The sequence below is a fragment of the Ornithorhynchus anatinus genome, chromosome 17 (assembly GCF_004115215.2).
Source record: "Ornithorhynchus anatinus isolate Pmale09 chromosome 17, mOrnAna1.pri.v4, whole genome shotgun sequence".
In the NCBI taxonomy this organism is placed as follows: domain Eukaryota; kingdom Metazoa; phylum Chordata; class Mammalia; order Monotremata; family Ornithorhynchidae; genus Ornithorhynchus; species Ornithorhynchus anatinus.
In genome coordinates this window covers 7,870,411-7,883,402 of record NC_041744.1, presented here as the reverse complement: position 1 = coordinate 7,883,402, position 12,992 = coordinate 7,870,411, and the positions used below count along the sequence as shown (strand labels likewise).

The following is a 12,992-nucleotide window of genomic DNA, read 5'->3' as shown; positions in this document are numbered from 1 at the left end:
AAATCTTCTAGAAGGAAATCCAATAAAATGATTTTCCTGTCAGGGAGGTGAGAGAGGAAAGAGCAAGTGCTCCCCAAGTAGCCTGTGTGCAGTGTGTACACGTTCAGGGCTGTGAGCGCATGGGAGGCAGGGACTCTGTCCAGTGCTTAGAACAGTGCTCAACACATAGTGGGAAACAGCGTGGTCAAGTGGTAAATGATGAGTCTGGGAGTTAGAGGACATGGGCTCTAATCCCAGCTCTGCCGCTTGTCTGCTGTGTGATCTGGGGCAAGTCACTACACTTCTCTGTGCCTCTGTTTTCTCATCTGTAAAACTGGGATTAAGACTGTGAGCACTATGTGGGACAGGGACCAAATTCAACCTGATTATCTTGTATTTACCCCAGCGTTTAGTACAGTACCTGGCACATAGTAAGTGCCTAACAAATACTACAGTTATTATTATTATGTGAGCGCTTTCAAATATGGTAATTATACACATGGGATTGACTGGGCCTTTATATGTGTAAGCGTTGTAAGACTAAAGGTGCCTGCCTGAGACTGAAACTCTCTGTCCATGTAAAGGTTCGCAGACTCCTGCCTTGTAGGCAGGGACTGTCTACCAATTCTGTAGTATCGTACTCTCCCAAGTGCTTAGTACAGTGCTCTGCACACTGTAAACACTTAATACCATTGATTGGTAGCCCGGAAGCCTGGAGCTCCCTCCCTGGCTCCTGGCCATGCCCGCACTCTCGAGGAATCAGGCTCTCTGGCCCAGAGGTGGAGGGTTTTACTGTGAGCTCCGCGATAAGTGAGTGAACACTGTGTTCTCAGGGAGCAGACCCAAAGGAGCTGATGGGTTGATTGGGAGCAGATGCTAGCCCTGATGCAGACAGATGGTTCCACTGGAGCAGAGGACTGGGGCAGTGGGTGAGCAGCGGGGGAGATGATCCCTGGGGCCACGGTTGCCATGGTGTGAGGGGAAGTGGTCTCGGTTGGGTCGTGGCCTCCTATCTCAGTTTTCCTGTGCCTGGCCTGCACCCTGCAGCAGCTCTGCTGCTTCAGTCCCTTGAGAGTCAATCAGTCACATTTATTAAGCGCTTCCTGTGTGCGGAGCACTGTACTAAGAGTTTGGGAGAGTGCGATATGACATAGCATCCAAGGCAGAGCTGGGTTTGCTCACCACACCAGACCCAGATTTTGGTTGAGCAGGACAGGGCAGGGCAGGCAGGGACAGTTGTAGCCTGGAGGGTGTCCTTCATTTCCAGACAATGGCTGATGTGGGATGAATGCTGGGGGAAGGCCCTAGGGAGGGTCTCCTGGAATTCGACTGGGGACATGCTGGCAGCTCCCCGGTGCCAAAGAAGGGCACCTGGGTTCTCTGCCTGGCTGGCTCTTCTTGGATCTGGAATGGGCAGAGCCACCCCGCTCCTCCCCCACCGCCCCCAACCCCAGTGCTTGCCTGAGGTCCAAGCCATAGTTTGTGGGGAGTATCTTGGTCTCGGGCCCATCTCTGCCTGCTTGTGGGAAAGGGGCTTGGGTAGAAAGGAGCCACAAAATACTGATGGAATGGAAGGCGAGGAGGGATGTTACCTTGTGTGCCGGAGAGGTGGTTCCCAAATCCCGTCTCCGGGGCTTTCCCTTCTCTTCGGCCATGCGGCTGTGGAGTCTCAGTACTCGGGTTCACCCTCGCCTCCCCTTTGGCTGCTCTCCAGCCTCCTCTCCCCAACACAGCCACCCTGGCGCTTACCTCAGTCTTCCCTTGCGTCCCAGTGGCGGTACTCGGCCCCTGATGTGACAGGAAGCAAAACCCGTTTGCATTTAGTCTGGGCGAACCTTGGTGTCATCCATTTCAGAGGTGGACAGGAGCCTCTGGGTCAGAGGGCACGGCTTTGGGACCTCAGTTCTAGGGCTGCAGTCAGAGGAACCTATTGGCGTGTTCCTGGGCAGAACCAGGATCTCATTCAATTCAATGGTGTTTATTTAGAGCTTACTGTGTGCAGAGAACTGTACTAAGCACTTGGGAGAGTCCAGTCCCATTCCAGGAGCAATCTATAAGGAAAATCCACATTCTCATTTCCCCTGGCAAAGCCTGACTGGGAGCAGCTTAGCCCTGTTGAGGGGGAGAGCCTGGGAGGGAATGTCCACTTCACCTTCCAAGCAGAGTCACTGTTCCCTGGGTGCACTGACGAGTAATGGGGGCTCTTTTCAAGCCACTCAGAAGCTTGTTTGGGTGGAGCGTGCCTGTCCTGATTGCACAAATGACCACTTTCAGAGGAAGGGCTCCGAGTCAGGGAATGGATGTCCACATCCACTACCCCAAGTGATGTAAGTAAGTAGGTGGGGTCTCCTGCCTTCCAGTTACTACTGGAAAGTCCCCCCTGGACCTAGGGGAAGTTGGGGGACTCAGGGGCCGTTCCACTGTAGCAGACACTGAGAGTGGTCTGGCCTGATCAGTGGTGCTCAGTACTCCCCCCTCACCCACACACACCCATTTATAGAACAGAGGAGGGTCCCCTGGAGGGGCCCTAGTGGGTATGTCATGCAGAGACTGACTGGCTTGATGGATTTTATTAATCAGTGGTCTTTATCAAGTGCTTACTGTGTGCAGAGCAGTGTACTAAGTACTTGGGGGAATCAATACAACAGAGCTGATAGCCATGATCTCCACCCCCAAGGAATTTACTGCTGGCCCTTGACTTTGCTCCTTCCACCCCGGTTGGTGGTGAAAGTGGGCAGGCTCTGCCGGCTCCCAGTCTTCCCCTCAAGTTGCCCAAGCAGTTGGCACAGAAAGGGATCGCTGGAGGCCCTGTTCACTGACTATCTCATTTGGGGAAGGAAAGAAGGAGCCAGCATGTTGAGGGAACTACTTAGTGTCAGTTTCAATAGAACAATTATCTTAATATGTGAGATGGTGTCTAATGACTGGGACCAGGATGATTTTAGTGGAGAGTGTGGGTAGAATATCTGGGATCTGGACTTTTCAGGCATCTCCGGAATCGAGGTGTTGGGACCAGGCCACCCGGCCCCTCACCCACAGCCCCGCCTCCGAGAGAGGCCTGTATCCTGCTCATTATTCCTTAAACCAGTGGTATTTATTGAACACTTAGTGTGTGCAGAGCCCTGAAGTAAGTGCTTGGGAGAGTTCAACACCACAGAATTGAGACACCTTCTCTGACCACAAGGAGCTTGCAGTCCAGAGGGGGAGACAGACATTAAAATAAACTATGAATATGCGCCTAAAGTGCTGTGGGACTGATGGTGGGGTGAATATCAATCAGTGGTAATTATTGTGTGCAGACCAAATGTCTGAAGCGTAGAGATCCGAGTGCATAAACAATGCAGAAGGGAGAGAAGTAGGGGGAGCAGGATGGAGCCTGGTGGGGGTGTGCGCATCGTATCCTGGGGGAGAAGACATGGTAGGAATGAGCAGGCCACTAGTGGCAGCAACCAGTCCAGGTGGTAGAAGAATCATGTCCTTGTCCTGACTGCCCTGTGCCATTCTGGGAAAGTTTCTTCAACTCCCTGTGCCTCAATCTCCTCATCTGTAAAACTGGAAACTTGTATGCCTTCCTCTACCTACCTCCCAGGAACGACGTCAGCCACCACTGCAAAACTCTGGGTGGAATTTGGAGGCTATGAATATAAAAGTGTCTGGAGAAAGCCAGCTCTTTATGACTGCAGTTAATTGACTGTCTGCTAGTTTACGGACATCCAGGGCTGGGTTTTCTCTTCCCTCCCGCCGGCCATTCGATCCTTTCACTGCTCACCTGCACTTTCCCCCATGGATGGATAGAAGCAGAGGAGGGAGGGAGGGGAAGCTTGGATTGTCAGCCAGAGGTTTGGTAGCGTGCCGGCACCACTGGCCAAAATGAGGTGCTGGGCTTCTCTGAAGATTCCATTTGCCTGCATCGTCCCAGTCCCGATGAGACCCCGGATCATTGAGTTGGAGGGTCTCAATCTTGGCGTGGCTGACCACTCTTGGTTTTGTTGATCTGTCCCATACCAGACCATACCATACCATACCCTCTCTGCACCAAGGCATTGGAACATTTCTCTGAATACAGAGTGTTTTTAGTCTTCTGCCAGGTGGCAGCTGTAGAATAGAGGAGAGAGGCTGTGTATAGTGGGAGGGTGAATTGCGGTGAGAGCTCTTTCAATGTCACTCTGAACCCGTTCCTGAACTTCCAGGGCAGAGTTGGGTCACTCTCCTCACTGCTTCACACCTTGCAGGGTTCCTGAGTCGACAGAGGCAGAAGGGACTTATCTCTTCCGAGCTCACCTTGAGAGAGGACAGGGGAAGGGGCAACCTGGTTGCCAATATCATCTACCGTCTGCCTCTCCTCCCTCCCTCTCCCGCCCCCAGTCCTTTATGCCCACTGGGGCTGCCAACCCCGCCTTTGTTCTAGGCTTCGCAGCCTTTCTCCTCGGGGCCGCCACGGTCCGCGCTTCCCTCGTAAGCAAGGAGGTTGGTGATCTGATCCTGTTTCCAAGGCAACAAATAGACTGTACCCCTCTACCCCCTGTGGTGCGCCGTTGTAGCCGGCACGGGGCGGTTGGGGGTGGGGCTCGAGTCGTGGTGAACTAACTCCAGCTTAACGGGCTCTGTCTCTAGGAATTAGCCGCTCAGACAGCTCTAAGCTAGTTCATCTGGCTCAGATTCCCGTCTCAGGCCCGCCTGTCTGGCCTCCATGTGGCTTCCTCTGCAGGGTCTGCAGGACCGACCCTCCCACCAGAAGGAGGGAATGAATACCCTTCATGTCCCAAGGACAAGAGTAGTAGTGTGGTCTAGTGGAGAGAGCATGGGCCTGGGAGTCAGAAGGACCTGGTTTCTAATCCTAGCTCTGTTAATTGCTTGCTGTGTAACCCTGAGCAAGCCAATTAACTTCTCTGTGCCCCCAGTTTCCAAAACTGTAAAACGGGGTGCCTGTTCTCCCTCCTACTTAGACTGTGTGCCCCATGTCGACAGTGACTGTGTCCGACCTAATTAACCCGTACCTACCCCAGCACTTGGAACAGTGTTTGACACATAGGAAGCGTTTAACAAATACCATAAAAAACCCCTAACAAGCCTGGAATAAAACCCAGAGACCAGGGTTGACCAGATGTCCCGGAGCCCAGCCAAGAGGGCAAGAGGTCTGATATCCCTGGGATATTTCTAAGAGATCCCTGGCGAAGCTGGACCCTGTCTGGCTCTGGGGTGGCTCCTCTACAGTTCAGCAGGCAGTAAGTAGCTTTGGCGGTAGGGATGAATGGGAGACCCAAGACTCCAACCCCGTGTGGCCGAGAGAGGGGCCAGCGAGGCCGGGAATACGAACAGAGAATGTTGGATGCCAGGGCTCTCCTTTCAGCAGTTGTCGCCAGTCCCTCAGCAGAGCAGGCAGAGGTGAGTTGGGGTGGACACGGCACAGTGCCCCCAGCCCCTTGGCATCCTTTAGCCCCGGGATGGAACCGTGTGGCAGTTGGGCTGGGGCGATAGGGAGGTGGACATAATTGGAATCTGTGGTGGGGAAGGGATGAGAGGGGCCACATCTTATTTCCCCACTTCTCTGGAGCATGGCAGCAGAGTCTGTCACTGCATCATGTTGACGAATGGCATCCTGTCCTTCCGAGTCTCTTCTAAAGCCGTCGTTGGCCTGTCGTGTACCCAGAGGGGCAGGGCTCTCTGTGCTTGACTCCTTGTGCTCATCTAGGATTCCCTCCCTCCCTCTCTCCCTCCCTCTCTCCTAACCCTGAGTAGCCTGGCAGAGCTGCTCCTGGAGCATCAGATGGAAAGATGCCTCTCTACTACCTGGTCTGATATTGAGTTCAGAAGGACTAATGCCAATTGTTTTCATCGTTAACAACAGTTTTCAAGTGTCTTCTGTGCCCAGGGCAAAGTACTAAGAGCTTGGGAGGTTGCCACATAAGGAGAAGACCCGTTCCCTGGTGTTGAGCTTACAATCCAATGGGAGATCCAAGCAGGCGGTCTTCATACAAATGCGAACAAAAGGGAAAGCGGAGATAGAATTGGTAACAAAAATAAGCAATATAAGAATAACTAAGTGAAGTGAATGGATATACTCACAAATGCTACAGGAGGTCATTGGGAAGGCTCTGGTGAGGTAGCTGAGGATTAGTTGGGGATTTTTTTTAAAATTATATTTGTTAAGCACTTACTGTGTGACAGGCACTGTACTAATCGCTGGGGTAGATACCAGCTAATCAGGTTGGATACAGTCCATGTTCCACGAGAGGCTCACAGTCTTAATTCCCATTTCACAGAGGAGGTAACTGAAACCCAGAGGAATTAAGTGACCGAGCAGATCATCCAGCAGACAAGTATTGGAGCTGGGTTAGGAACCCAGGTCCTTAGTCTCTCGGGCCCGGGCTCTTTCCATTAGGCAATGCTGCTTCTCAGCTCTTCTGGATGAAGCATTTTGTAAGGAGCCTTTGAAGGTGGAGGGCAACCCAGTTTGGTGGATTTGAGGTGGGAGGGAATTCCATGCATAGGCTGGGTGTTCACAGTGGGTCAGAGATGAGGGAGTTGAGAGTGAGACACACCTAGTATGTGTGGAGGGGTGAAGACTGAGCTGGGGGGGTAACAGGAGAAGAGAATGGAAGGTGTATAAGGAGATGGCTGCTGAAGAGCCATGAATTCAGGGTGCAGGAGTTTCTTTTTGAGGCAGAGAGAAACACCTAGTCACTGAAGGATTTGGAGGAGTGCTACTTTCTGAATGGCATTTTAGGAAGATAATCTCGGGAGGAGGTCCTGAGTGGTAAGACTGCCTGCCTGGTACATATTTCGTCTTTCTGTTTAGGGGCATCTGGGGAACTTGGCCACTTAGCTTCACACCCTGGTGCTTGGAGCACCTGACAGATGGTGGGGAGCTGAGGCAGGACTTGTTGGGTTCCCTGGGAGACCCAAACATCATGATCATTCCTCTGCAAAAGCTCCCCTGTCCTCCCGTGGACATCTCCCTGAGGTCTGCTCCAGAATGCCTTCAGACAGGGTAGGGTTAATAGAGGAGGAAGAGATAGCATCTTAGGGTGGCCCCACCAGGAAACTGTAACGTGTATGAACACACACATGTTCACGGTGCACACATACTAACCGGAGTGTGCGTGTGAGCTCGCATACACAAATACACACAATGCACTTCAGCCATCATGAGTCACTCAGCCCCAGTGCCTCCCACTCTGGTCCATCCATGGCTTTGGCATTCCCGGCAGCACCAGGAAAAGCACCGTAGAGTAGTAACGGGGCTCCTACTTAACGGGATCGTTAGGAGTGGGTGCAGCAGCCGGGAAAGGCAGGAGGTGGCGTTTGGAGTAGGTGCTCCGGCTCCCGGAGGAGACACTCTGGCTCCTGGAGGAGGTGCTCCAGCTCGTGGAAGAGGCACCGATTCTGGGAGGAAAGGAAAGAGGGCAGCAGGACTCAGGGGGAACGCAGGATCTCACCCCAGAGCATAGCAGAGACACCTGCGGTTTGCGAGAGTGTTTGTGTGGGGGTCGTGGGGGAGGGGCGACCGTCAGGCTGGATTTGGTAGTGTGGATGTGTCTGTGGGTGAGTGCTGGTGTGATTTAACACTAACGTCTCACCACAACCAAAGCTTTTAACTGTTCAGGTAGTCCCATTTGTGAGCTTGATCACTAGGGGCCGGGGGCAGGCCCCTGCTGCCGAAGCCTTTGGTCTTTGAGGCAAGAGTCGGGGGGGGAGGGGGCATCTGGTGGGGCCACGAGCCCTTCACTCATAATGTCGGGTCCCACCGACACCTGTTGGCTCCCTGCCAAGGGATGTTGACTCCCATGGCTAGAGTGGCTGTAGCTTCATGGGGAAACCCACCCCCTCTTTGAGGTGGTTCATGGCCAGTCCCATCCGGGAGGGGGGCATTGAGTTGCCTGGTGTACCATCTCCCCCACCCCCCCGGCATATAGCCTGTTAAGCAGCCGAGGGGCTGGGCTTGGACTTTTATTGATTTTTTCTTTATTATGGCATTTATGAAATGCTTGTGATATACAACATTCCGGGGAAGGTAGAAGATAATCAGATTGGACACCTTCTCTGCCCCCGATCTGGACTCACAGACTAAGCAGGAGGGAGACTAGGTATCGTATATCCATTTTATAGATAAGGGAACCCAGCCGAGAGAGGATCAGTGAGTTGCCCGAGTTCACGCAACTGGCCAGGGCCAGCTGGAATTAGAAGCCCTTGGCTTTCGTGATTCTTAGAATACTGAGCTCCTTCCATTTAGGCCCCGCTGCCTTTCCAGGTGAGATACGGTCCTCGGAAGAACTTGTAGGAGCCACCTTGTAGCAGTCCCCGTGGCCTCTGCTCTGGATGTCCAAGGTCGAGGATGTCGGGATAAAATTATAATTATGGTATTTAGTAAGCGCTTACTATGCACCAAGCACTGTACCAGGCAGTGGGATAGATACAAGCATATGGGATAGAGAAGCAACATGGCTCAGTGGAAAGAGCACGGGCTTGGGAGTCAGAGTTCATGGGTTCGAATTCCGGCTCTGCCACTTGTCAGCTGTGTGACTGTGGGCAAGTCACTTAACTTCTCTGGGCCTCAGTTCCCTCATCTGTAAAAATGGGGATCAACTGTGAGTCTCACGTGGGACAACCTGATTACCCTGTATCTACCCCAGCGCTTAGAACAGTGCTCTGCACATAGTAAGTGCTTAACAAATACCAACATTATTATTACAAGATAATCAAATTGGATGCAGTCCCTGTCCCCCATGGGGCTCATCGTCTAAGTAGGAGGGGGTAAGATTTAATCTCCATTTTACAGATGAGGAAACTGAGACCCAGAGAAGTGAAGTGATTTGTCCAAGATCACATAGCAGGGAAGTAACAGGGCCAGGACTGGACCCCAGATCTTGGCCCGGGATCTTTTCACCGGGCCACACGGTTCAGGAGCTGGAAGCTGGACTTAGAGAGGGTTGTGGTGCACCGGCCTGAAGAAAAGCTGGCTTCACTGTACCAACTTGGTGCCTGGTCTTGGTGGTTTCCCAGCAGGGGCAGGGTTTGCTGTGGTGGGGTGCCAGGCCTGACCTCTGCAGAGTGGATCCCAGAAAGATCGGGCCCGGCCATTCAAGGAGCCAGATTCACGTCAACCCCTTCTGCGCCCAGCCCTCGGCAGCCATCATCTAGTGGGTATGGTTGTGGTAACAGTACTTACTTAGCTCCCACAGAGGGCAATGCCCTATACTGAGCGATTGGGAGGCAGCAGGCAGAGGTGATATGTTTTCTGCCCACAGAGTCTTTAGACTCTGATGGAGGGAATCAGGCCTAAAGATATTTACGCCTCCTCCTGTTCTCCCAGAAAGTAAGGGGTCTGAAGCTAAAAGACCCGGAGCTAGCAGCAGCGAGGGGGTTAATGGCAGCTTGGTGCGCTTTTCCTTTTCCCTCTTCTGGATATCTAGCACTGCTTCTCCAAAGGAAGCCTCTCGGGGAAGAATGGAAACAAACGCTGACTTTTTGGAGACTTGGTCATAAGCATTTCATAAAATGTCCTGGAACCCATCCCTCGTTACTGTCTTCCCCTCTAGACTGTAAGCTCATTGTGGGCAGGAAAGGAGTCTACCAACTATGTTATATTGTACTCTCCCAAGGGATTAGTACTCTGCGCACAGTAAGTGCTCAGTAAATACAATTGATTGATAATTTGCTCTACCCCAGGTGGAAAGCCTCTCTCTAGGGGCAATTTTCCCCTAGTCAGATCCAGGGGGACACTCCCCCCTGCATTTTGGGGCAGTTTCTCCCCGACTGGATTCTGGGGAGGTGCAGTTTCTCTCCGACCCGGTCTTGGGACCCCCCATCTAGGTGCAGTTTCCCCCCACCCGGTACCTGGGACCCCCAGGGTTACTGGACTCAATTTGAAAATGGCCCCAGAAGGGGAGGGGTTCAGGAAGTGACATCGCTTGCCCCTCCCCGCCTTCTTGTTCCCTATAAAAAGCAAAATGGTGACTCAGAGAGGAGAGTTGGGAGCTTCCTGCCTCCTGCTCCTGCTGTTAATTTTTCGATTCTGAATTAGGCAGGAGGCAGAAGCAGCAGCCGCTAGAAATAAGGCTCTGATATGTTATTAGACGGGTAGTGGTTCTGGCGATTCTGCTGCTCCCTGACTCTGAGCAGCCTCTGAACGCAGCTCCCTGAGCGCACAACCCGAGGCTTCCAGGGGATCCCTCTTCAGACGTAGAGGAGGAACCATCTAACCCCCTACCCACCTCGTACCACCCGACCACCCTCTGCCCCAGGCGAGAGTCTTGGATGGTGTGGAGTGGACCATGGCTGCAGGGGGTCGCCGTCACCGCCCGCTGCGCTACCCGTCCCTGGCGGCCCTGGTGGAAGATTCTCAGTGGCCTTTCTTGTTCCTTGTCACAGACTTCAACTACGGGACGGATGACTACGACGGGGAAGGCAATGAAGAGCAGAAGGTGCCTCCCGAGGGCTCGGAGACCATGCCCTACATTGACGAGTCGCCCACCATGTCGCCCCAACTCAGCGCCCGGAGCCAGGGCAGTGGGGATGGCGTCTCGCCCACGCCCCCCGAGGGCCTGGGGCCCGGGGTAAGTTTAGCCGACCTTTCTACCAGTGCATCTCTGTGAGGGGAACTGGTGCCTCTGGGCTGGAACTGTCCTGACTCCTGGCTGTAACAGGAGCAGAGGGGAGGAAGATCAGGGCCGTTGGGGGTGCGGAGGTGGAGGTTAAGGGATGTGGAGTCGGAGAGAGGAACATTTGGAGTCTGCTCTCAGCTGCTTACCCAGGTAGATGCCCGCCTGCCTGATTTTCAAGTTCTGTCTTTTTATCTTGCTCACTACGTAGTCAGTATTCTCCCCTTGTCCCTCTCCTCCCCCCAATTTCCTCTGCCATAAGAATATTCCTCTTGTCTGCCCTTCAGTCTCTGGCCTCCATCATCGCTCTTTCTCCTTTGAGCTCCCTCTCGTGCTTGCCCCTGTCTGCTTCTCTCCCTGTTGTCCCTCCACCCTCTCCTCCTCTTGCTCCTGCCCACCTGCTTGCTTCTGCCTCTTTTTCACCCCATTTTCGCCCTTCTCCTTTCCTGGAACCACCTTCCTGAAAGGAGAAGGGAGGTTAAGGGAAGTTGTCAAGTCTGGTTTGGGGCTGCCCTTTTTATGCTCCAGGCTCCTTCTCGATGTCATGTGTGTTTGTGTGTGTGTGTGTGCTCTCACATACTTCTTCTCTAGGTTGTGTGTGTGTTGGGTGGGGGGAGCAGGGGGAGGGCAGCAGAGCTTCCTAAAAACTGAGTCCCCAGTCACTCCTAGATTAGGGTCAGTTTCTGGCAAGGAGGACAGTACTGGGGCTTCAGTAAAGGAGCTGTGAGCTTCCCCCTCAGTTTTTCCCATTGGTTAGGGAGCTTAGCTCCACAGGAACCATTTTATGGAAAATGTCCACTTTACTCTTTGAGTCAGGCCTAGTGAGCAATTAGGTGAGGAGGGGCTGCTGCATCTGGGTACCCCATATCTGTGAGTGTGTGGGACCGACAAAAACACACACAAACACAAGTAAGACAGGTGAGGCCTATGGGGAGGGCTTTCCCAGTACCGGTCTGGAGTGACTGAGCTCTTCGAGGGGTGGGGAATGCTGAGTGATCGGTTTGGAATCCATTCTGAAGGGGTTTTGAGTCGGGGCATCTCCTCATGCCCCAGAAGTTAGGATCTGCCCCAGTGGCCCCAGCTAGGGTGACTGAGCATTAAGATACCCTCCCCTCATCCTTTCCCCAAGAGTTACAATGACCTTGGCCTGAACCCTGACCTGCCTCCGCCCTTGGCAGAAGCAACACTCTCTTCCTCAGCAGTTCTGCTCAAGTGCTGCCCTCCCACCCTCTGTCTTGCTCCTTGCCTGACCAGAGTCCTTTGGGGCTGAGGTCAGGAAAGAAAGCCAAAGCCGCCCAACCAGGCCTTCTGGGCTTTGGAGCTCCCCTCCCCCCACCACATCCTCCCCCTTGCCCCCCCACTGGTTTGTGTCTCATCTCCCCGTATCCCTGTGGTGGATGGCTGCTATAGCCTCTGGCAACGGCGGCCTTGACAACCGGCTTTTCCACTTGGGGGAAGCCACAGTGTCGTCATGGCAACCGAGACGGAGGCAGAGAACAGCAGAAATGGCAGCGAGAGTTCTCTGGGCCACATGCGATGGGGAAAGGTCACAAGGTGGGAGGGTGTTGGGTTTGTGCCAGCGGGCGGCAGGTGGTTCAGGGAGGCTGCCTCAGGGTGAAGAGCCCTCCCCCATCATGGGCCCCAGATACATATGTGTGCATCAGTAGAGGGGAGGGTCTGTGGAGGAATCAGCTGACCTCGTACCCCCAAGGAAAAGACTCCTTTTGTTTTGCGCTTCTTGGTGCCCCAGCCTGAGCGGGTATGTCAGTGCCTAGGAGAACCCCCGCTGCCTGTTCACAATTGTGTGTGTCTGTGGGGGTGTGAATCTGTTGGCTTATTCCTCTCCAGAGGGTTCGATGTTGGGTCCCTCCTGCTCCCCTCCTTTCTTCTCTCTCCCTTGTCTGGATCCGAGTTGCAGTTCACAGTCAGCCTCATCCATCTGCCTCGTATTCCTTGGGCTGACTAGTCAGTCAAATGCCACGAGTTGAAAGACGATGGCGCCTGGCAAAAGAGGAGTGAAGGGGCCCAGAAAGAAAGAGGAGGCTGCTGGCTCTGGCTTCTTGTTGAACTTTTACCACCTTGGGCCTCTTCTTCCCTTTCTGTTTGGGACAGGATCGTTTGGAGGGTTTGAGATTCTTGGGTGTAAAGATGATGGGCAGGGTGATTCCTCTTACCTTCACCCCTTGGGGGTGGCAGTAACCGAGATAAAGAGTAGAATCGCCCGTTAGCCAGCCCCTACCCTCCCTCTCCAACAGCCCACACACCCACCCGTCCTGGTCACCTCTCCCTGATGTACGCGTGGCTCAGGGGAAAGAGCACGGGCTTGGGAATCAGAGGCCGTGGGCTCTACTCCTGGCTCCGCTACTGGTCTGCGGTGTGAACTTGGGCAAGTCACTTCACTTCTCGGTGCCT

General features: G+C 53.6%; 1 protein-coding gene across 5 annotated transcripts in view; it reads left to right on the top strand.

Annotated features, from left to right (window-relative positions):
- ABR (ABR activator of RhoGEF and GTPase) overlaps positions 1–12,992 on the top strand; it is a 162,805-nt gene that overhangs the window by 60,620 nt on the left and 89,193 nt on the right. For 4 of the 5 annotated variants that reach the window (XM_029081817.1, XM_029081820.2, XM_029081818.2 and 1 more), the window contains exon 2: positions 10,351–10,535. In XM_029081817.1, the coding sequence (XP_028937650.1) occupies positions 10,351–10,535 (185 nt within the window). Of the gene's footprint in view, positions 1–10,332; positions 10,540–12,992 lie in introns of those variants that run through there. The other variant, XM_029081823.2, reaches the window with a different exon arrangement.